This window comes from Phascolarctos cinereus, unplaced genomic scaffold (genome assembly GCF_003287225.1).
Source record: "Phascolarctos cinereus isolate Bilbo 61053 unplaced genomic scaffold, phaCin_HiC Scaffold_1;HRSCAF=81, whole genome shotgun sequence".
In the NCBI taxonomy this organism is placed as follows: Eukaryota; Metazoa; Chordata; class Mammalia; order Diprotodontia; family Phascolarctidae; genus Phascolarctos; species Phascolarctos cinereus.
The window spans coordinates 273,756,622-273,781,773 of record NW_027555514.1 but is presented as its reverse complement, the minus strand read 5'-3'; the positions used below and the strand labels follow the sequence as shown (position 1 = coordinate 273,781,773).

At 43.1% G+C, this 25,152-nt stretch overlaps 1 protein-coding gene across 4 annotated transcripts in view; it reads right to left on the bottom strand.

Annotated features, from left to right (window-relative positions):
* Positions 1-25,152, bottom strand: part of CHST11 (carbohydrate sulfotransferase 11) — a 309,692-nt gene that overhangs the window by 157,634 nt on the left and 126,906 nt on the right. For all 4 annotated transcript variants that reach the window (XM_078146945.1, XM_078146943.1, XM_078146949.1 and 1 more), the window contains exon 2: positions 20,422-20,507. In XM_078146945.1, coding sequence (XP_078003071.1) covers positions 20,422-20,507 — 86 coding nt within the window. The remainder of the gene's footprint in view (positions 1-20,421; positions 20,508-25,152) is intronic.

Sequence of the window (25,152 nt, the reverse complement as noted above, 5' to 3'; positions counted from 1 at the left end):
TCATCTATAAAATTAAATCATATACTCAAACTTCTTTGTAGACCTCAAAGCACTATGTAAATATAAGCTATTGTGTTTATTATTTTGAGGAGGGAATTTTTGTTTGAGGTTGGATGTAATGGCCTCTGTCTTCCTTCCAAATCTAAGATTCTATGATCAAGCCCCTCATTTTACAGATAAGGAAATTAAGGTTCAGAGAAGTTATATGACTTGTCCAACAAGACATGGCAGAGTTGGGATTTGAACTTGGCTTTTTGGCTACCATAAATCCATGTCCACTTTCATTACATTATATTTTCTTTAATAGTGAGACCAGGAGGAAGTGTTATACACCCATCCTGTTGTAGGAGAAAGGGGACCTGGGTTCAAATCCTAGTTCTGTAACTATGTGACCTTAGGCAAGTCACTTCCCCCCTCAGGGCCTCAGTTTCCTCATTTGTAAAATGAAGGGACTGGATTGGATAACTTCAAAGATACCATTTAGCTCTAAGTCTATATGAACATATGATCTTCTCTTTAAGCTGGAAAGTGTGAAACTCTCCTCCAAGGACTAGAGTCGGAGAGCAGGGATGGAGGTGGAAGTTTACCAGTAATAGACAGGGCTAAAGGTCGGGGGAAGAAATATGGAAATGACCCTGGAGCAATTGGTTTCATTGTCTCCTTTTCCTTTTACAGCTGAAGGCCAAGGGGAAAATCCTGGGGAACCCCTGACCTCTGCCAAGGTGGGCTGGCAGGAGACCAGGAGGCACTCAGCTGATGAGAAAGATGGACTTGGTCCATTTGAGTTAAGTGGAATTATCCTTTGAAGGCCAAGAGATTGAAGTTAAAGCCAAAGATAAATGTCTTTGACTGACTAATCAGGCAATGGACAGCTGAGACTAGCTTAGGGATCCGAGTCAGTCTAGCCCTCAATGTTTACTATGGAAACAGTTCAGTTCAACTCAACTCAGCAAATGCTTATCAAGCACCTACTACAGGCTGGACACTGTGCTCAGATCAGGGAATGTGAAGACTTAAAAAAGACATACCCAATGCCTGCCTTCAAGGAGACAAAAACAGCCAACTAGGTTATAGATGGGACAACCATTAGAAGCAGGATTTGAACCCAGAGTCCCCGGCTACAAAGGCAGCAGGGAATAGTTGATAGAGAGCCAGTCTCAAAATCAGGAAGACTCGGGTTCAAGTACATGCTCTGTGATGATAAACAAGTCATTTGACCACTCAAGGCTCTAGCCAATTCTTTACAGCCATTCTCAACCTAGCATCCATGAATCTAAGATTTTAAAAATATATTCTGATAACTATATTTCAACATCATTGGTTTCCTTTGGAATTCTATGTATTTTCTTTTAAGCATTTAAAAACATTGCTCTGAGAAGGGGTCCTCACCAGTGTGCTAAAAGGGCCCAAGATGTAAAACATCAAAAAAAAGGGCTAAGACCCCTTGCTTTAAGACTATGTAAGTTGCGATGGAGGTGCTGATTTGCACTGGTAGAGGGAGTTTCCTCACCTGGAAGTTCCCTGTGCCAGTGAAATAAGAAAAGCAGTCTTTATCTCTATCTCCTGCCTCTACAGACAGTACCTTCTCCCCTAAACTATTGTCTCCCTGAGATTTCAAGTTTAGATATCTTCCCATTAGCCAATGGGCAAAGAACTCATGAAAAAAAGCATAGGAAATCCAATGCAGTTGGTTCAGCTGCCCAAGGCACCAGATGGTACATGAGGAGAGCATGGGGAACCCCTCTGTTCTACTGTTTGTCTCAACCTCCTCCAAGTCCCAGGATTTCACAGGAGAAGCTGAGCTCACATAGGGCTAGAAGATACCCTAACTGCCCCTCTCACTTCTCTTTTAGAGCTGGGGAAATTCACCAGGAGCTCAGAAAGGAATAGAGGGCCATAAAGGCAGCACAGATCTTGGTTTCAGCCTCGGTGGGACGTAGTCACTCTGCCCTCTTGAAGTCAGGACACTCCCTGCAATCAGAATCCCTCTAGAGGTAAATTATAGGATGGCAGCAGAGTCAGGCAGGGCCTGCATGAAGGAGAATGTCTAAAAAAACAGTAACAGGATGAGTCCTCCTTAGACAGCAAGCACATTCCAAACCCACAGAAACCAGCCCTCCCTAACCTGGGGTGACTTGTACTGGGGCTGGGCGAGGCGATTCTCCTTTTAGCAGCTGGATGGCTCGCCATCCCCTAAAGTCTTCCTCCAATCCTTCTCTGCAGCTCAGAGGGCATTCTGGGCCCTCCACAACTACCTCAATGGGGCAGAACTGCTGTCAGCCTCCCTCAGTCTAAAAAGGCTTCACATTCAAATACAGAAATAGGCAATGCAGCGGGTAGCGTGTCAGGCCTGAAGTCCAGAAGACTCATCTCCCTGAGTTCAAATCTGGCCTCAGACACTAGCTGGGTGAGCCTGGGCAAGTCATTTAACCCTATTTGCCTCAATTTCCTCATCTGGAAAATGAGCCAGAGAAAGAAATGGCAAACCACTCCAGTATCTTTGCTAAGAAGATACTAAATGGGGTCATGAAGAGTTGGACGTGACAGAAAAACCGCTGAACAAAAGAGCAATTGCGCTCTAGCTAAGTTTGGAGAGGCATCGAGTCAAGCAGCCACTAGTTGGTAGGTTGTTTATTTTGAGAGGGGGAGATATTGACCCAGGAAAAAGATAAGAATCCAGAATGGGCTTCGGTCCTATGTTTGACCCCTTCCTGCTTCCTCAGAGAGGGTGGCACATGAAAGACAAAGTCCTTAGATCATGGATATACATTTGTTTACCTGTGGATACTCTTTTTTTAAAAACTGTACTGATAAATTTTGGTTTTTAGACCATTGATGCATCCTACTGAACCTTTCTTTCCCTTTGAGAGAGCCACTCAGTATAACATGGGTTCCTAACTGTTTTTGTATCTTGAACCCCCTTTAGCAGTCTGGTGAAGCCTGTAGACCCCATTTCAGAATAATGGGTTTAGAGGCATAAAATAAAATACATAGGATTACAAAAGAAATCAGTTATATTAAGATCAGTTACAAAAATATCGAAAGATCCCAGGTTATGTTATGAGATAATATTATAGCTATATTACACCATTAGATTGTGAGCTCCATGAGGGCAGGGATTGTTTGTATCTTTCTTTGAATCTCCAGCATTTAGAACAGGGCCTAGTTTATAGGAGGCCCTTAAATAATTGTCTGCTGGGTTGACTTGTCCATTTATACCCAAGAGTAAAAAAAGGAAAAACGATACATCAAAATTAATGAATATACAGAAAACATCTGAAATTAGTTACATTCACTGCTCTACACCTGTAGCTCCCCACCTTTGGTAAAAAGGTAGAGGGTAGGGTTAATGTTGCTTAGTCATTTCTGTTGTGTCTGACCCTTCGTGACCCCATTTGGGGTCTTCTTGGCAAGATCCTGGAGTGGTTGGCCATTTCCTTCTCCAGCTCAATTTACAAACAAGGAAATTGAGGCATTCAGGGTTAAGTGACTTGCCCAGGGTCACACAGCTAGTGTCTGAGGCCAGATTTGAACTCAGGAAGACGAGTCTTCCTGATTCCAAGGCCAGTGCTCTAGAATCCACTGTACCACGCAGCTGCCCAGAAGTGAAAGTACCTTTTCATAACTCTTCAAGGTATATAATGATTAAACTTGGTCATTATCATTTCAGAACATAACTAGATACTCTTAAAATGCAACTTCAGTCCATTGACCGGTGAGCTGATGCATGAGTGGAGGAAATTAATGGCTTCCATATTGGCATTCTCCCCATAAAGCCAAACCAGCTCTACACACAAAAAGCTCTAAACAGGTAGTTATTGAGAAAAGCTCACATTTATCAATAACCACCTGGAAAATTGTTCAAGCTCTCTAATCATCAGAGAAATGCAAATGAAAACAACTGTGAGATGCCACATTGTGTTAATTACATTGGCAAAGGTGGTTAAAAGAGATAAGATCCAGAGCTGGAGGGGCTGTGGAGAAACAGGCACATTATTATAATGTTAGTAGAACTCTGGACAGGTACCGTCTTTTTAGAAAGCCATGTGCCCTTAAAAATATGAAACAGAAAGCTTGTCATGCCCTCTGACCCAATGATCCCAGCATTAAGGATGTTACTAAAAGGGGAAAAATGACGTGTCTGGACAAAAATATTCCTAGCAGCATGATTCATAATTTAAAAAAACAACTGGAAACAATCCATGTTTTTGATGATCAAGAAATGGCTGAGCAAATGATGGGAATGATTGCAGTGGAATATCATGGTACAACTAGAAATTTTTAAAAATGAAGAATGCAATGATTTATGGAAGATTGTGAAGCAATACAGTGAAGAATGAAGAATCAGAATAATACACACTAACAACAAATGGAAACTTTTCAAAAATAATAGCCACAAAACCTATAAAAATACAGAAAATGAAAGGAGCTCAATGAATAACATATTATAGTAGAAATAGCACTGGATTTAGAGTCAAGAGAGATCTGGGTTGAATCTAACACAAAGTGTGTCACTTTGTACAACTCAATTTGCTTTTTTGATGCATTTTTTGAAAAAAAAATTTTAAGCATTATTTTCCTCATCTGTCTAATGGGTATAATAATACCTGCATCATTTGACTCACAGGATTATTATAAGGACACTGATTCAGAAACCTTAAAATTTTATATAAATATAAGGTATTTGTTTTCTTATTCTGTTCAAACTGATTGATACTTAAAAAAATTTTTAACTCTATGATGGAGAAGAAGAATTGGTTCTGGTCTTGGATTACATGGCCTCAAAATCTTTCCTCCGATGCCTGCCACCTTTGTGGCCTTGGTTGAGTCACTTATCCTCTCTGGGCCTGTTTCCGCAGCTGCAAAATGAGAGGGGGTTTGATCTAGATGGCATCTGAGCTCCCTTACCATTCTAGATCTATGATCCTATAAACTAAAGGTATTCAAAGTTTCATATGCGATCTAAAAAAATTATTACTCGCATAACTGATAATGTTAACAGCATGAGATGGGAAAAGGTTGATTCGTCAAGTAGAAAGAGGAAAGAAAACCAAATGGACAGTTCAAGTAGTTACATCGATCTCCAGAGAAAATGAAGATACAACAAAGGTACAAAGCATTATTGTACAGCCACATTCACTTCCGGCTCCTATTGCTACCACTGCCCGCCATGTTGGTTTGAGGAGGAGACTCAGGTGAGACCAAGGTTCCCTCCTCCAAGCCGTGTGTGTTTGGTGTAGCTGCCCCTCTCATCCCTTCCTCTAGTCATGCCCATGAGCATCTCCCTTGAACACTAAGTACCCCACTACATTAACAATCCATTTAAGTAGATACAAAATCAATACCAATTGATTAATTGGACTTCACCCAGCACTGCTTCTTGATTACCATCTATGAATCAACAATTACCTCTCTTAAGAGGAGCTCTGGGGTGGCGAATAGGTGGCACCGTGGATAGAGCACTGACCTTGGAGTCAAGAGAAACTGAGGTCAAATCCAGTCTCAGACCACACACTTGACACTTACTAGCTGTGTGACCCTGGACAAGTCACTTAACCCCAATTGTCTGGCAAAAAAAAAAAACAAACAAAAAGAGGAGCTCTGTTCACCCGGAACTTATGGCCTAAATTAGAAACAATTTCAAATCACTTATGACCATGGTTCCATGATCTCACTAAAGGAGGCTTTCCTTCCAGTTCCCCAGATTAGAGGTATCCCACATAGAGAGGCTGAACTCAGACCAGATTAAAATGTAATTGGGAAATATATAATAAAGTAAATAAAAATACATTAGAATATAATGTTAATATCTGATTTTCTGAGGCCCACAAGGGCAAGCTAGGTGGCACTGCAGTGGATAGACTGCCAGGCCTGGAGTCAGGAAGACTCATCTCCCTGAGTTCAAATCTGGCCAAAGACACTTACTAGCTGGGTGACCTAGGGTAAGTCATTTAACCCTGTCTGTCTCAATTTCCTCACCTGTAAAATGAGCTAGAGAAGCAAATGGCAAACCACTCCAGTATTTCTGCCAAGAAAACCCCCAATGGGGTCATGAAGAGTCAGATGACTCATACATGACTGAAACAACCGAACAACAAGAAAAATGCGGCCCATGGGGACCCTTGTGTACACATTAGAGGCCTGGTTTACATTTGGGTTTGACATCATGGTTCCAGACCCCTTCTACACCTTCTTATCCTGAATGACTTCTGTCTATGCTTTTCCTCTACACAGACTTCACACATTTTACTGCAGGTGTCTTCCTCCTATGCAACCCTGGCCTGTGTCCTCCCATCCATCCCACCTAGTCAGTCTGCTCAATACATACCAACAACTCAGAGGCCATCTAGAATGCCCTCATTTTACAGATGAGGAAATTGGAGCTCATGGGGATTAAGTGACTTGCCCAGAGTCACTTGGGTGGAACCATGATCTGAACTCTCATTCTATATCACTTATCCTTCCATGGGGACCTGTGCAGGCCCCAGCCTTCCTACCTATTATCTCTCACACTCATTCTACGGCCAACCCTCTTCCTTTTCTTACCTAAAAAACAAAACCAGATTCCAATAAAAGAAACTGGATGGGGAAGAAACCTGACCATTTGTTGGGGCTCTACTTAGCTTGGGAGATACAAAGGTTTAAAAATACAGACATACAGGGTCCCTGCTCCCAAAGAGCTAAACTATGCAGTGAATTAGTGACATTAATTGGATAGAACAGCTGTGTGCCAGGCAATGTGGAAAAATATTTCTGCCTTTGAGAACCTGAGATTCTAAAGTAGGGGTGGGAGGTGGGCAGGAGGTACTTGTCATCAACTTATATTTCAAAAACACCATTATACATATATACATGTGTATATATATATATGTGTGTGTGTGTGTGTGTGTATACATGCATGTATGTATACACATAGGTGTGAATGGGTGTGGGGGTGTGGGGGTGTGTATTTTCCTTGATATCCTAACAGTGATATACTACCTGTGACCCTGAGCAAATCCCTTCACTCTTGGGCCTCAGTTTCCTCATCTGTAAAATGAGATGGTTGGACTAAATGGCTTCTGAAATCATCTTGACTGCTAAATCCTATGATCCCATAAACAATCAATCAACAAGTATTAATTAATTAATTAATTGATTAAGCATGTACTGTGTGCCAGGCACTGTCCCGAGGATCCTCAGGGATCCCTCTCGGCACTGGACCTATGATTTCAATGGTATGGAGAACTCCTGAGGAAATTCCACCAATGCAGGCTGGCAGGTGAGAGGGGAAGGCATTAAAGTTTTTTGGGAGGGAGTCAGGAAAGACCTCATGTAGAAGACAGCACTTGGGCTGATACTTGAAGGAAACCTAGAATTCTGAGAGAGGAAAGAGAGGAAAAAGTACATTCCAGGTATGGGGAACATGAGGGCAAAGATATGAAAGTGGGACATGGACTACTTTGTATGAGAAACAACATGGAGGCCAGTCTGCACCACATTGGTGATTGAAAGTGAATCTTGAGGCAGCTAGGTGGTGCAGTGGATAGGGCATAGGACCCAAGGTCAAATAGCTACTAGTCTCAGACACTAGCTATGTAACCCTGAGCAAGTCACTTAATTTCAATTGGGAAGAAAGGAAGGAAGGAAGGAGGAAAGGAAGGAAGGAGGGAAGGAAGGATGGAGGGAGGGAGGGAAAGTGAGAAAAAGAGAGAAAGGAAAGAAGGAAAGGAAAGAAGAAAGAAAGGAAGGAAAGAAAGAAGGAAGGAAGGAAAAAAGGAAGGTAGGGAGAAAGAGAGAGAAAAGGAAGGAAGAAAGGAAGGGGGAAAGAAGGAAGGAATGAAGGAAGGAAAGAAGATAGGAAGAAAGGAAGGAAGAAAAAGAAAGAGAAAGTGAGAAAGAGAGAAAGGAAGGAAGGAAAAAAGGAGGGATGGGGACGGAGGAAGGAAGGAAAGAAAAAAGAAAGGAAGGAAGAGAAAGAAAGGAAGAAAGATGATCTTTGGTCTTTGTTCTTTTTCAGATGGGGAAAAAGATTCATATTTCGGTAGAGCTTGAATTAAATGGGCTCTCAGGTTACTTCTGAGATTCTATAATTCTTTCTACCTAAAAGGGGGCAGCCAATTAATTATTAAAAGATGCCATCTGGGTGGGAACCCTTCTCCTCTCCCACCATTCACCACAGCACCGATGTTCAATCTTACTCACCTGCATGTTCTCTCTTACCCATTATGATAGGTGAGGCACACATATATGCCATCTGTTATACACACACACCATAGATACACACATTAATTCCACTCTATGAAAGGCACTGTGTGCACTGCCGAGCACATATAAGCAGAGAGGACGAAGGGCCCACAGCACTGCCTTTTATAAGTTAAAAGCTTTTTGTAAGAAGGGGCTGGGGGGGGGGAGTCTGCCCCACTCTCATAAAGGACTTGAATTGTTCCCTCTCTTCTATTATTTTATAGCATTATGTCACAGGCCATTCACCCTGTGACAGAAAAAAAGTACCAATTGTCGGACCAACTAATGCTATGAATCACCTCCACCCAGGGGCCTCTGTTCACTTTGCATTAAGTAAGAAGTTAGTGCTCCAAAGACCTGGGCCTCCCCCTGGCTCTGGGCTGGACTCCTCTGTTCCTTAAGTCGGGCCCAAGATGAATATTTAATGCCTGCAAATGAAGTGAAAGCTAGCTCTACGAGTATTGGGCCCTGGGTAGCCCATTCATCTATTAACATCCTGACTCTGGTTCCCAGATATGACAATAAGTACCCAGACGTGGAGATGCAACTTGTATTATCAATGAAGTTCCAGGAAACAGAGAGATGGTGCAGCTAATATTGTACTGAGTCCCAGCTGAATCACCAAGGAGAGAGGGAGGAGGGAGTCTTGCACTAATAACACTCAGCGCACTCTCCAGCTCACCATGAGCCCTGACAGAAGCCTTTACTTACCATCTATCTTTGGTTGGCTAATTGAATTGATAATTGCATCTTTGGACTATCCCCAGACACGTGTCCAGTGAGCTGAAGGATGCAGTCTCCCAGCAGGGAGGAGGGAGAGCTGTCAACGTGAGGAAGCTCATTAGGCAGCTCAGCCTCTACTTGCTAATTTGCTCGGAGGAACTGTTTGATTCCCTCATGGGGAGATGCTAGAGAGGGAACGTCTAACAACATACCCGGTGACAACAGCAATGTAAACAAAAGGACATTCGAATGAAGCCAGATGCCAAGTGATCATAACGACCAATCTCGGTCCCAAAGAACTCCCAATTCTGGAGAGAGGTGAGCGCAACAGGCAAAGATTGTCTCTTACACGTGTCAGATGGGAACACTGTGCTGATTGGTTTCACTTACTGGCTTTTTTTGGTTTTGTTATGAAAGGGCTGGGTATCAGAAATAACTATGATAATAATTTTTTTTTAAGGCATTAATAAACTTCCTTTAGAACACTGGGCTTGACATCAGGAAAACCTGAGTTCAAATCCTGCCTCAGACAGCTGTGTGACCCTGGGCAAGTCACTTAGCTCATTTGCCTCAGTTTTCCCTTCTGTAAAGTAAGGGGATAAGACTTAATAATCTTTAAGGTCCCTTCCATCTCTAAATCGATGACCTTATATATAGAAAAAAGAAGCTATGCTTTGAAAAAGAGAGAATCTCTTCTTACACTTTCCTCTCTGCTTTTTCTACCCCCAAACTTCAAAGCAGTAATTTAATATAGACCTAGAAAAATGCTAGGCTTTATACTAATATCTACCTACATAGGGATGCATATTTAGAATAAGAAGGCCATTCAGTCCTACCCCCACATTTTACAGCTGAGGAAACTGGAGAGGGGATGAGACTTGCCCAACGTCATCTAGGTCATAAGTAGGATTTGAACCCAGGTCCTTTGCCTCCAAATTCATTCCTCTTTCCACTACATTATGGTGTCTTCTCTTTTTCTGAATCTATTTAACAAAAGCTGAATAGCAAACACTGGAGAGGTGCAGTATGGTGCAGAAGAAAGGGAGTGGGAATGAACATCACAAGACCTGGATTCAAATTCTATCTTTGCCACTTATAAACTCCATGATGTTGGGCAAGAAACTTCCCCTCTTTGGACCTTAGGTTCCTCATCTGCAAAATGAGAGGGTCTCACTAGTGGTCTCTCTGTGGTCTCTCTCAACTCTAAGTCAACAGTTCCCTGAAATATTTACTGGGTGGCAAAGCAATGAGAATCCTGGGGCTGGGGAGGAGCAGCCCAGTAGTTATTTGAACCCTGAATCTCTACAAAAAAGGACCAGACTCCAAAGGGTGATGGCTAAGATTCTTTCTAGCTTTACATCCTATCACCCCAAATAGAAGCTATGAAATCTCTCTGGTGCATTCCTCAGTAAAAGGAGTCTCCAAATAAGGTCATCTTACTAGATGCTTGCAGATTAACTTAAAGCTAGCTCTGTGCATATGGGTCCTGTGCAGTTCATCCATCTATTAATATGTTGACTCTGGTCACCAGATATGAAAATAAGTAACCAGTCACATCCTGCCTCATCAATAAAATTTCAAGAAGCAAAGAGATGGTACAGCTAATGCCAAGTCCTGGCTGAATCACCAAAGAAAGAAAGAAATCAATAATCAATCAATAAGCATTTATTAAGTGCTTCCTATGTGCCCGGCACTGTGCTAAGCGCTAGGGATGCAAAAAGAGGTAAAACACAGACCTTGCCCTCAAGGAGCTTACAGTCTAATGGGAAATAGTCTTGTGCTAATAATTGATAGCATGTTCTCCAGTCCATTATGATTACTGCTAGCTTTTAAGGTGGCTTTTCAGCCAAGAAGATCCAATTTGAGACCAGAAGAAAAAAGCAGCCTTCAACATGAAAGGTGTTGCTCTGCCACTGACCCTGTGTGACTGAGCAAACTGCCGTCCTCCTCCCCGTGGACCATAGTTTCCTCATTTGTAAAATGAGTGCATTAGACTCAATGGTCTCTGATGCCACTTCTAGCTCTAAATCGATGACCTTACAATTTGTCCTGGGCAAGGGCTCCCAGAATTGTTTCTGGTCTATCTCACACTTTCCAAAACCCAGAAAGAAAACAAGAGGTATTTCAGCAGAAACACTGAACTCCCCAGCATCTCCTAACGGAGGGAAGGCAGTGGGATGGCAGGAACTCGGCCTGAAAGAACCATGATCTAGAAGAACCAGGATGTTATCCTTCCCCCTCCACCCCACTGCCTTTTCCCTCACCCCCTGAACTCAGGACAGTTCCCTGACAAGTATCCAGATGACCTGGATGAACAACAGTTGATTCACCACGAAAGAAAGAATCAGTCATCTCTCCCTTGTACGTCCTAGTTAAAAGAGGCAGGGCCCAGGGCATGGGAGAATTGAGCCCCTGGCAGCTCCCAATAGCCACAGAATTGCCTTCAATTCCTCATTCAACTTTTGCCCAAAGGCACGTGTCTTCTGCAGCTGTGAGAGGAGGTGATGGCTTCCAGTTGGCTTCCCTTGGGAACCATGCTGAGTGGGGGCTGGCTACTTCCTCCCCAGCATTGCACACCTGCCACAGGGGATAAAACAAGGGAGAGCACGTGAAACTAAGAGAGGACAACAATTCCCTTTATGAGCCTGTGCCCAGCGTCCCACGGAGATAGAGCGCACGTGCTCTCTCTTAAACAGAAGGCGATGTTTTCCCTCTGGACATGGGAGAATCTTTTTTTTAATGTTTTAATAAAGGTTTTAGCTGATATTTTCAGTGCCAGTGGACTGATTTTTAAAGACACTCCTCTCATTTTCTTCATAAATGAACTGTTGCATTTTGGGCCATGAACACAGGGTGTGGCTGCCTGACCCATAGTCAGCCATCTCATCTTCAAATGAACTTTATAATTCATGATATGAAAGTCATACAAAGAATAAGTAACTGAGTGAGAGGGGATCTGTTTAGTGGCTTCTGTGGTGCTGAAGGAGTGTGTTCATTGAATTTTTAAGAGCTCCAAATGTGGGGTTGGGGGCAAAGTGTCAGTTGCCCCACCCTAGTTACAGCTCCACTGGCTGGAGATAAGACTGGCTAAGGGCCCAGCTAAGAAATTTCCATAACTCATGTAGCCAGGAAAGTTTTCAGACAAGTTCTAGCTTAGGGTTGATGGGTCAGGAACATGAAAATGGTGGAGCAAATGATTCTAATGAGGAAGAAAAGGAAGAGCTATTTAAAGAGACACAGAAGAGAAAAGGTATCATAGAGCTGGGGGGCCAAAGGGTTGCCTTCATGTATTTGAAGGTTGTCCCAGGAAAAAAATTCCATTACTATTCTACTTCAACAAATGCCTCCATTTTGAGCTAATGGCATCCTCCCGCTGAATAGTGAAAAGGAACCCATTGGGGTTTCCTTAACCTCAAAGTAATGCACTTAATCCCTTAATGACCCAAAGGCAATTCTCTAAGATGCAGATGAGCTGTTGATTTGTGTTACCAAACGGTGTTTCCATTCTGGGAGTTCCTTACATGAATGAAATCACCAAAATTTTAAACTATGTTCCTTTTGGGATGCAAGAGAGATCATAGTGGGAGTTTGTGAGCTATGGCTTAGGATAGAAGACCCACAAAAGTACCTTCAACCTGGGGTAGTAGTTTCCCAGGGGACTCAATGTTTGAGTATAATTTGAGGTGGGGCTAGCTTCAGAAGGGTGCCCTCTTCTTTTCTCCAACTAATTTTTTTTTCCAGTTGGCCCTCTCATGACAGGAACTCCACACCCTTTTTCATCTCAGTTTCCCTCCTTAGGGACATTCACAAGGTCTGGAAGTAGCTTTCCCCCAAGGATTACCTGGGCTGCCCCCCTGGGCCCTTCTAACTCCTCTCCCTGCCTTGCCTGTCCCCACGCACCACCAGTTACTGGCATTGTTACATCAAGAAGCAAGCCCTCCATAAAGTCACTGCTAGGTCAGGTTTGATGAGCATCTTCACTAAAAACCTGGGACAGCTTCCAGGAAAAGTCAGAGCATGGATGATAGGCATGTGAGTGGGATGGAGTAGCCGCATCCTTCCCCTGCATCTGGACGGGCCATGATCATCTCTTATAATTTGTGATTAATAATGGAGGGTTCTCCCTAGCACCGTATGCGTGGTGAGGTTAATGCAATATTTTGTGTTTGCCAGCCAGCTGCTCTTTTACTCAGTAACTAATATCTTTGCATAAGGATTCAGTCTACAAGTAAATCAATTAATTCCTATTTGGCTGGTAGACAGCTGCTGTTCTGCTGCAGGATAATTAGATGTACTCCTCATTTATTAATTGACCAGAATAGGCACGGCTGCTTTTTTGACATACACCTTACTTCCTTCTAAAGGCTGACATGTGGGGCTGCTCCTTGTCACTGTTCACACACCACACATGAGAAAGGGGATTCTTTTTTCTCCTTAATTCTTATTCCTAAGGGAGTATTTGCCAGGTGAGAGAGGAGGCATGGAGTGGTGGATAGAAGACTGGTTTTGGAGACAAGAAGACCTGGGTTCAAATCTTGCCTCTGACATATACCGGCTGTGGGATGTTAGACAAAGCATTTAACCTCTCATTGCTCCCTTAGGCATTTCTCTAGGACTGTAAGTTGCAAATGAGTTGTTAATTTGTACTACTGGATGGAGTTTCCATCCTGGGAATTCCTTACAGGAATGAAATCACCAATATTTTAAAACATATTCCTTCTGGGATACAAGAGGAAGCACAGTGTATAATTGGAAGGGACCTCAAAGGTATTTTAGTATACCATCCCGACCAAGCTGAATAAGGGAAGGCCCCCATATCGTCCTCAACAGGGAATCTTTGAAGGTTCGCAGTGACAGACATATTCCACACAAGGCAGAGTTGACTCCTTACATCACTATCTCACTAAGCAGTCCTGATTATTAGGATGTTTTTACTGGTATTGAGCCTAAATACGTCTCCCTGTCACTTCCACCCACTACCCCTTGTTCTATCCTTTGACGTCAAGGAAAACTGGTCTAATTCACTTACTGGATATCTCTTCCCCCACCTCCCCTGCCTCCCCTACCTCACAAATAAATCATCACTCCTCTAGATTAACTCACTCAGCTCTTTCAACTGGTCCTCAAATAACACGACTCCACGTCCTGGCAAAACATTCCTCCAGCTACCATCTAGCTTGAAAACATGGTTCTTAAAATATGGTCTTTTTAATAAGAGAGCTCTCTGGGAGAGGGAGGAGGAGGGAGAAGGAAACATTTGGAATTGAATGTAATAAACAAACAGCAGATACAAAAATGCATTTTTTAAAAACGTGGTGTCCTTGACTTTGGTCAATCCAACAGACATTTATCAAGTACTGGGGATACAAAAACAGAAGAGAAAAAGGGAAATGGCTGACATTCTATTGGGGGACGCAGCATTTACACATATCAGTAATCTGGGGATTATGCAGATAGTCTGGAGAGGGTGAGAGGGGATCCCGGAAGGCTTCCAGTATGAGGTGGCACAAGATCTGGGCTTTGAAGGAAGCTAGGCATGGCAAGGGATGGTGGTAAGCAGCACATTCAGTCCAGGTACACAGGGACCATCTGTGCAAAGACACAGAATGTGGAGATGAAGAGCCAAGTGTGGCGGACAGCAAAGAAGTTAATTGGCTAGAACCCTGCCTATGAAAGGAAATAATAATTAGTAGAACCATCCAATCACAGAAACCGGCTCTAGAGCAGGAAGGAACCCTGGAGGTCATCTAATCCAACTTTATCTTTTTACAGCTGAGGAAACTGAAGCCTGACAAGATTAGGTGACTTGCCCAAGTTTATATAGGCAGTAAGCATCAGAGGTAGAATCGAATCCATTGTCCCTCCCCCTTCCCCCCAACTCCAGAACCAACACGATTTCCAGTATGCCACAAGCATCTGTCAGTCCCCAACAATGATATTATCCTGAGTCATTAGATTGTAAGCTCTTTGAGGGCAGGGACTGTCTTTTGCCTCATTTTGTGTCCCCAATGCCTAGCACAGTGCCTGGCACATAGTAGGCACTTAACAAATGTTGATTAATTAATTGATTGATACTGATTTTATACCCATAAATCCCTAATGAGGAAGATAAGAAAAACAGATTTTTAAAATACTACATTGAATTCATTTCAATATTTTTAATGGGCTATATGAAGATGAGGATGATGACCCATCAGTAAAAATATGCATGGAGACATTTTCCCAGTTAGTGGGGATGAGTTCATGCTGAGCCTTCAGTGGCATTCTTATGACTAATGACATGCATTTCTGGGAAAACATCTGGGGCCAAAGATGGCCAAATTCTCTTCTACCATAACAGAACTCTGGGGGCCTTGGGTTAAATCTCCTCTTTTTGGATTGGTATCAATGGGGGTCAGGAATTGGGTGGAAAAGGACCTCTATATCCTCCCTAGACCAGAGCAGTGATGAATTAAACCAACAAGCAATTAAAGGTTGTGTGATAGAAAGGAAACAGGCCAGCAAGTGAAAGTGGGAAACTGGGAATTGAATCCTAGCTCAGCTACTTCCTAACTCTGTTATCATAGGGTCACAGACAAAAGGCTGGAAGGGACCAGAGATTATGCAGGTCACCCGCTGTCCCATTTGACATATGAGGAAACTGAAGCCCAGAGAAGTACAGGGACTTGCACAAGTTCACACAAGAAGTGACAGAATGAGGATCTGAAACACAGGTCCTTCAATACCCAATTCAGCACTTTATCTCCTGTACCCATCTTCATTAAGTCACTGGACTTCTCTGGTCCTGGGTTCCCTCATCTGTAAAGTGATGATGGGGTTAGACTCAAAGGCCTTTTAGGTATCTTCTAACTCGAAATATGTGATCCCGTCATCTCTGTGGGCTTTAGTTTCCACATCTGTAAAAAAAGAGGGTTGGACCAGATGGTCTAAATCTAGCTCCTATAGTCCTATAAACTATCCCCCAAAGAGAGAATCACAGGGACCAGGGAGGAGGAAGGACCAGTTTTTGCCAGTCTAGCACATGGGGTAATTATATCTGATTAATTGCTAGCAACTGAGCTCTGCTTTGCCAGCTGGGTCTGGTCAGAGGCAGGACTGCCCACAGATACACTCAGCCCTCAAATATGCAGTCAGCAACTACTGAACTGTCAGTAACTTCTTGTTGGTGGATCCGATCAGCAATTAGGTTTTATATTTAGACTTGGGAGATGGCACAGAATGGGGAAAATTACAAGACACCCAGTGATGGTATTTTTTTTCTAAGAATACCCGATACAAATATCATTTTTGCCAACTTTCTTTTTTTCCCCTTGAACAGTAGGGGCTTGAGCTAAAATAAGAAAATTGAGGATATAAAAGAAGATTGTAACACATTTCCCGGAGGGGTTTCTGGTCCTTGTTCATCCATTGACATGGAATTCTCTCCTGAAACACAGCTTTACTCATCTTCTTATGCTATACATTCCTGACTTCCAAGTCAACACTGCTTCCCTTCTGCTGAAAGACATTTTTCTCTTTATTTTCCCTAGGATTGTAGATTTAGAGCTAGATGAGATCTTTGACCCTTTCACTTTCCAGATGAGGAAACTGGGGTCAAGAGAGAGTGGAAGTGACTTACCCAAGGTGACGTGAATAAGTGCCAGGGTTTGGATTTGAATCTGGACCAGCTTTTAAAGTAAATGCAAAGAGAGGACCAAGAGAAAATTGCATCACCAGGAACAAAATGATTTCTGAACGACAAGGGGGAGTTTCATTCTTAAGGTCACACCATTTTTACATTTTCAGTGGCTTGGCGAGCAGGGAAAGACAGCTGACAGAATATGACTGAGCCACCTTGGGTGTTAAGTTTGAAAGGCCTCATCATATGGAACTGAAGACCAGAAGGAGAAACAGGTTCCTTCTCTTCTCCTGATTCCATACCACATCCCTCCCCCTGCAGCAGCCCAGATTAACTTTGCCACGATTTCTTCAAAAAAAAAAAAAGAGCAGCTTGCCAGCCAGGCTTGCGGGGGAGTAGGACAGAATCGTGGCTTGAGAAGGAAACCAAAGCAAAGTGGGAGGGGGGAGGGGAGATGCTGAGTCTGGTCAGAATACTCACAAAGTAAAGTGACAGTCCTATATTTCCCTCATGAGGGGACTCTGATGAGGGTTCTCCTTGTTTAGTCATTTCTGCTATGTGTGACTCTTTGTGATCCCATTTAGGGTTTTCTCAGCAGAGATCCTGCATTGGTTTGCCATTTCCAGCTCATTTTACAGATGAGGAAACTAAGGCAAACAGGGTAAAGTGACTTGCCTAGGGTCACACAGTTAATAAGCATCTAAGGCTGGATTTGAACACTACCTTTCCCTATGTTGAGTAGATTCTTAGGGTGAAATGCTCTCAGAAAACCAACTCTCCAGTTTTCTCACATGCAGAGTGAAGTAATCAGACTAGATGACCTCTAAGCTTCCTTCCAGCTGGTAATTTATGATCCTATGATTTCCCTGGGCTTCAGTTTCCTCATCTATAAAATGGGGGACTTGGTTAAGATGGTCTCTGAGGTACTTTCCAGTTCTAAGTATGTGCATAGACTATCTGCTTTAAAAGTCTTAGGAGGTCCTGAGAACAGATGATACAAGTCTAGACCGGCACGTGGGAGAAAAAGAGGGCTCCACCAAAACAAGAAGCTCCATGGAGACAGCTTGGTGAACGGCCAGTGCTCCGGCAGTAGCTGAATTTATCTCCAACCAATAAGCAAATACCCAAGTAGCTACAGGGGAGAGGAGGATGTGGGTCTTATTAATGCCCCAAAAAAGAAGTGAGAACATCAGAGTTACTGACCTAACTGCCTATCTTTCTACATTCCTTTTATGCAAATAGCAGACAAATGCACTGAAGGCATTGTTGCTTTGAGTGTTAGCAGTACTACTACTATTAGTGGTAAAGATGACTCCACAAGAAGAACAAGATAAAACCACTTCCCCCTCACCAGTTTTTTAAAGGGAAGAGGGGAGGGTGCAATCAGACTTATTTCTTCATTTGTATTTTTCATTATATTCTGAACACCTGACTCCAGTCACGAAATTGCTTGGCCGTGTGTTCCCCATAAAAACCCAGTCAGAAAAGTGGGAGTGAATCAATAGTTTTATTTGGAAGAACAAAATGACCTGAGAACAGATGTTAACGGATGCACAGAAATGGTTAACATCTGCAAACCATCCCATGCTTCCCTTGTCACCATCCTTGAGGCAAAGCTGCTCCTAGGAAGTTCTTATGCACCCAACTTGTGTCCAAGGGGAAAGCTGAAAAAAGGACCCTGCCTCTCATTCTCTGCCATCAAATAGTTCATGCCCCAAACTGGGCCTGCAGAAAAACTTCCCTGGTTTGCTATGTCCACACAGCACCTAGAGAAGGCCAGGCTTGGGGTGTTATATGTACTTGTCTCCCCAACTGGAACGTAATGTTCTTGAGAATACAATGTAGTTTGACCTTCATATCCCTAGTGCCTGGCACTATCTAAAGGCTTAATACATTGACTGTTGATTGTTTGATTGAATTACTGGGAGAATTTGTTCATTGTGGAAAGACAAATCAGATATTTCAATGTTCAAAGTGAGTTTTCAAGTATCTGGCTAATTTCAGCAAGGGGAAAATCAAAGCAGACAACTCAAACCCCAAAGGGAATAGTGCAAAAGTGTTAGATCCTGAGTCAAACACACTAGTTTGAACCCTGAAGTCAAGGTTCAAATCCTGCCTATGAGACGATGAGTACATCATTTAAGATTCTGTTTCCTCACCTATAAAACAGGGACAGAAACATCTCATGGCACCTATTGCGCAATCGTGAGGATCAAATAAGATTATGTATGACAAGTACTTTGTAAACTTTACATAAACTTCAGCTATTTCTTTTCTAATTTGAAGTGGATTTTGAAGCATATCTTTCATTTGATCAAGTGAAAAAAAATCGAGCTAGACAGCTTAAGCCCCAGAGTAAACGGAGACGAGATAGAGCAGGGAAGGAAAGGGTCCTAAATTACCTACTTTATTCAGATATCTGTACTAAACAAGAAAACTGCTAAGTGTTGTATAGATCCAGTCCCAGCAAAACATGTACAATAGAAAAGAGTAGCAGAGAAAAAAAGAGAGAGAAGTGATTATTTGGGTCTTTGGGTCCATCTCCTTCCCACCCCCACCCCCCAAACACAGAATACCCACTACAGGTCTGGCACAATGGTTCTAGGATTAAGTAGCTATGATGCCTATGTACAATCCTTCATTTCTGGATGACAGGGGAAAGTCAGACATCAAGGGGCTTTAGAGTTGCCAATAACCAAGTAGCTAAATTTTCAACTTTCCTTCATCACTTTCAAGGGTTTTATTCTTTTTCACTCAAGCCCTAGCTGTTGTTTCTCAGCCTCTTTCTTTGGTTTTCTGCTTGGTGATGGTGCATCCAGTGCTAATAAATACTCTAGCAAAATGAAAAGGAGTGGGAAAGACAGAATCCAAATTGACCACGAGAGATGGCTAGGCATCTTTAGGGTTAATCATCATGGCTCTAGGGCCCCCTAATATTGTTCTCACTCCCTCTACTTAGGGACATGGAGTGGGCTGGAATTTATTCATCCCAAAGAGTAACTCTTTTCATAAGTCAACAGGCACTGGAAACGTTTACTGCCTTGTTAAAGCTACATTGAGGCAGATTTATTAGGATAGTCACTTAACAAAAAGCCCCAACACGCAAATAATTGAGCATTGCCAAGTGTGCTGAGTGAGGTATAACTCAATGGGTACTTGTTAGATTTTAGAATCAGATATAAAGAGCTTGCCCACCTAAAATTCTTCCTTTAGCCCTCTGATGGAGGCAGTGCTCCCACAAAAACCCTAGAGAAGCAAGCCCAAATGATGGAATCATTCTATTCAACCCCCAAATTCCCATTGCTATGTTTTCCCAGTGGCCCTTGGAACCAGTCTATGCAATCCCCAAATTCCCACTGCTATATTCTCCCAGTGGCCCTTAAAACCAGTCTATGCAACCCCCAAATTCCCATTGTTAGGTACTCCCAGAGGCTCCTGGAACCAGTCTATGCAATCCCTAAATTCTCATTGCTATGTTTTCCCAGTGGCCCTTGGAATCAGCCTATGCAACCCTCAAATTCCCATTGCTATGTTTTTCCAGCGGCTCTTGGAACAGAAACTGTAGCTTTGATCTGATTTCTCCAATCCTGGCCTCACCTAACACAGAAGTAGAACTCCAAATCTAGATAACCCACCAAGTTCTGAGACATTTCCTTTTCTCATTTCTGGCCACAAAGATCCATTCGATAGAGCAGAATAACAGTAAAATAAGACCAAAGGAGGAGGAGAATTTGTGCTTGGCAGAAGCAAATTTTGAATCCAAACAGGAAACCACTTTCAAATTCTTTGGCAAAAAAAGTATCTAAGTTGGAGGCACCAAGACTGGATTGAAGATGTGATCTCAAAGCACTTACCTGAGTTGGGTTGTAGAGTTCCTGAAGTGGGCTCCGGGAGCCCTTCCGACAGCAGATGTCCATTCCAAAGGTATTCCTCCGCATGACTGAGAAAAGAGAGAACACGGGACTCATTAGCAGTGAAGAGCACAGAATACATTTTTAAAAATTAAAACAGCAAAGAAAGAGAATCAGGCAGTGAGAGCAAGAGAGAGGGAGGGTGAGAAGTTGTAGTTTGTCCTTCATTCTCGAAGAGAACCATGACATAAGGAAGGTGATGCCGTGATTTGCAAGTGAATTGGATTTGAGTGAGGGAGGGCTGTGCAAAGTCACCAGCCCAACTTTCTTCTCTGGAGCCATCTGGGTCCAGTAGCCAGATATAGATCAGGATGACTGGAGATGGCTCCTGGGTGGGGAGGAGGGAAGAAAGAGCCAATGGACACCATCCAGACTTTCCCACCCCTAAAAGCTCCTCCAGCATTGTTCCTCAAAGCCACAGATGCTGCCAAAGTCTTTCCCCCTATTAATTAGTCACTAATACAATTAGTGACCTAGGACATGCTCGGACTGTATTATGGAGTGACAGTGACAGCATTAAATGCCACCCAAGTCACTCAACTGCTTGACTTTTGCTTCATTTTTGTTAAGACAAAAAGGATAGCACCGATATAAGCACATCACTCCCTCACTCAATAACTCCAGTGGCTCCCTAGTACCTCCAAAACCGAATACTCACTGGACTGTCATTTAAAGCGCCAACTTATCTCTGCAGGCTTTTTAGACATTACGCCTCTTCAATGTTCTGCTTGCTTGTATTTCTGTCCCCACGGTCAAGCACAGAGTAAATGTTTAATGAATTCTTTTTTATTCATTCATTCACTAGGCAGCTAGAATGTGGACCCCAGAGTTAGGAAGACTCGACTTCAAATTCCACCTCAGACACTTGCTAGCTGTGTGACTCTGGGCAGGTCACTTAACCCAGTTTGCCTCAGTTTCCTCATTTGTAAAATGGAGATAAGAATAGCACCTACCCCTCCCCATGGTTGTAGTGAGGATCAAAGGAGAGTATCTAGCATCGTGCTCGGCACATAGTAGGTGCAATATAAATGTTAGCTACCATTGTAGTGATGATGACATATTATTTTATGGTCAAATCGAGTTGACCTTTTTGCTATTCCTCACACCCAATACTCCTTCTTCCTCTTGCCTAGAACTCCTTCCTTCCTTCCTTACCTCCAAAGTGGAGCTCAAACACTACCTTCTCCATGAAACCTTTCCCCTTCCCAACTGATATTGCCTCACTCCCACCTCTCCCATTGCATTGTGTATATACATACATACATACATATATACACATAATATATATATATATACACACACATACATATATACGTATATATATGTTACGTACTTATCATGTACACATTGTCTCCTCTAGTAGACAGTAAGTTTCTTGAAGGGAAAGACTTTCATCTTTGTCCCTGCATCCCTAGTGACTGACACACATTTGTTGACTGATTGATGGGCAGAGGTGACATTCTGATGGCTGATAAAAATGACTATTCTTGGTACCATAAAGGAGATGCCACAAGTAATTTGGGAGTAGGGTGGGGGCTGGAATACAGATTCTACTGCTGACATAGAAGTCATCTGGCCTAGTCTCAACCTCCTAGTCCCAAACTTGTCTTCCAACACACAGTAAAGCACTTTATCTTTCCTGAGCTCATTTTATCATCTATAAAATGGGATAATAGTACTTGTCCTGCCTATCTTGCTGTGCTGTTTGGGACCAGAGCTAGAAAGGTCCCCAGAGGCCTCTGAGTTCAATCCCTTCATTTGGCGGAAGAGGAAAGTTAAGACCAAAGAGGTGAAACAATCTGCCCAAAGCTATACCAGTACTAAGGAGTAAGGTCAGGACTTGAATCCTGGACCACTGCCTCTGCCTCTCAGTCCCCTGCTTTTCCCTCTGTACCATAGAACTAGAAGGGTCCTTAAAAGCCATGAAGTCCAAATCCTTCATTTTACGGATGGGGAACTGAGGCATAGAGAGGTTAAGTGTCTTGCCCAGGGTCACACAGCTAATGTCTGAAGCAGGATTTGAACCTGGGTCTTTCTGATTACAAGTCCACTATCCCACACTACTCAGTAAATGCTTACTGAATGTGACCAAATAAGATAAGATGGCTTAGAGGAGCCAGGTTGATGTAGGCAGAAGGGGGTTCTTGCATTGATGTTGAATTCCTATTCAACACCAGCCTTTGTTTAGGACTTGGTGGTTGACACTCTTTTCAAAACCTCTTCCACAAGTTTGCCTGGTCGGTACAAAATACATTCCTACATATCAACTGGCCCCATCAGCTTCTCTAATTTATATTTGAAAAATAAGAGCAGGGAAGGGGAGAGGAGGGCTTTAGCCAAACATAGTATATAAAAGTCATTAGGTTCTGAATAGCCACGATTCAAAACACTAGTTCTTTGTTTCTCAACAGTCACCCTGGAAAAGAATAATTCTACTGTTACTCTCCTTTAAATTTATTGCTTTGCTTTTTCATTTCCATGAAAAATGAGGTAAGCACCCCCTCTTTCTAGGATGGGACACAAGGATGCAATGGCTGTTCTTTGGAGAAATACCAGACATGGTAACTCATGCCTCTAGTCCCAGCTGTGGGGGAGCCTGAGGTTGGTGGATCAGGAGTTCTGAGATGCACTGGGCTAACCCAATCCAGTGTTGGCACTGTCTAGCATTGGTGTGGTGAGCCCCTGGGAATGGGGGGCCACCAGGTTACCTATGGAGGAGCGAACTAGCCTAGGTTGGAAACAGAGAATGTCAAAACTCACATCCCAATGAGAGTGGAGTTGGGGCCATGAGGAGCCTATCCCTGCACTTCCAGACTGGAAAGGAAGGAGGGAAGGAAGGTAGGAGGGAGAAGAATAGGAAGGAAGGAAGGAAGGAAGGAAGGAAGGAAGGAAGGAAGGAAGGAAGGAAGGAAGGAAGGAAGGGAAGGAAGGAAGGAAGAGAGGGAGGAAGGAAGGAAGGAAGGAAGAGGAGGGAGAAGGAAGGAAGGAAGGAGGGAAGGAGGGAGGGAAGGAAGGGAAGGAGGGAGGGAAGGAACAAAGAAGGGAAGGAAGGAAAATACTGATTCTCTCTCTGTTCTTCGTACAAAGGACATTCCATTCCCTCTCACCGCACCTTGGCACTAGCCATTCCCCATGCCTGGAATGCCTTCTCTCCTCACCTCCACCTTCTACAGCCTTTCCTGTTCCTTCTCCCCAGCTGCTAGTACTCTCCCTTCCTGATTACCTTTTATTTATTTGTATTTATTATTTTAATGTTTATCCAGTACCTACTGATACATGCATATACACACATACTTATCACCTCATCCATTAGAACACAAGCTCTACGAGAAAAGGGATGGTATTATTCTTTGTATTTGTATCTCTAGCACTTGGCATACAGTAGGTACTTAATAAATGCTTATGGAGCGAATAAAAGAATATATTCATGTCATATGAGGTTTCACCCACCAAACACCAGTAGACACCATCCCCCCAATGTCAGCACCCAGGGACAGGAACAGCTAGTGTGAAAACTCATCCACAGAATCTGTTAAACCCGATTTTACAAGCTGCAATGCTATTTAATTGGTTTATTTTCCTAATAAAAAAGGATTTAAAAGGTCTTGCCTGTGGGAGGTCTGTGATGGGAGCCTCCTTCCTCTTTCTGCACTCACTTCGGTTTGAGGTCCCCTCCCCATTCAGTTTCTTCTCTCTGGGGATGTTCCCCCTCCTCTCTATCTCTTGGATTCAGTTCAAGCATTACTCTCTGCAGAAGGCCATTACCAGCCCCCTGATCTGCTGGTGCCTGCCCCTCCAAGGCCACCTTCTATCTGCTCTCTATGCATCTCATACATAGGTGTTGTCTACCTCAGCAGAATGTAAGCTCCTTGAAGGCAACAACTGCTTTTTGTTTTTTTACTTTATCTCCTCAATGCCCAGCACAGTGCCTGGCACAGAAGTCATCCTTAAAAATGTTTGCTGATTGATCTGATCTTCATTTCTAGCACTTCAGATACAGAAAACCAAGCACTGAGTAGGTCAGAAACCAGGAACCTACAAAGATTCCCTAAGAAACTATAAGCTCCTTGAGGGCAGGGACTCGATTTTTGCCTCAGTATCTCCTCCATCTAACACAGAACCTGGATTTAAAAAAACAAACAAACAAACTAGAACTGTAGTTTCACTGACACAGGGAATTCTCAGTAAGTACACTCCATCTACCAATGCCAATCTTTAGCTCCTACTCTGCAACACATAGTCTTAGAGAGCTGTCTGGGGCACAGCAGGGTCACACAACTAGTAAATATCAGAGGTAGGATTTGAATCCAAGTCTTCTGACTCCAAAACCAGAGGTCTTTCCATATCCCACCCTGCCCCACATATCTGGTTGTGGTCACATTTACAAAGGAAGTGGGCGTTAGAGTTGGGATTCAAATCCAGGGCTCCCAATTCTATACCCAACCTGGGGTTCCACAATATTCAATATTTTCCATGTGAACTGGGAGTCAACCTGCCCACCCTAGAATGTTATCTCAAGTTACTCACCCACTTTTTCTGAATTTCTGAATGACAATAAGCTCATTCACAATGCCAATGAGCTCTCAGCTTCACTGCCACCTCTTTAGACTTCATCAAGTCTCACTAGCCTTCTCCCTCTGGAACATCCCTTTATCCTTCCAGCTCTCTTCTACC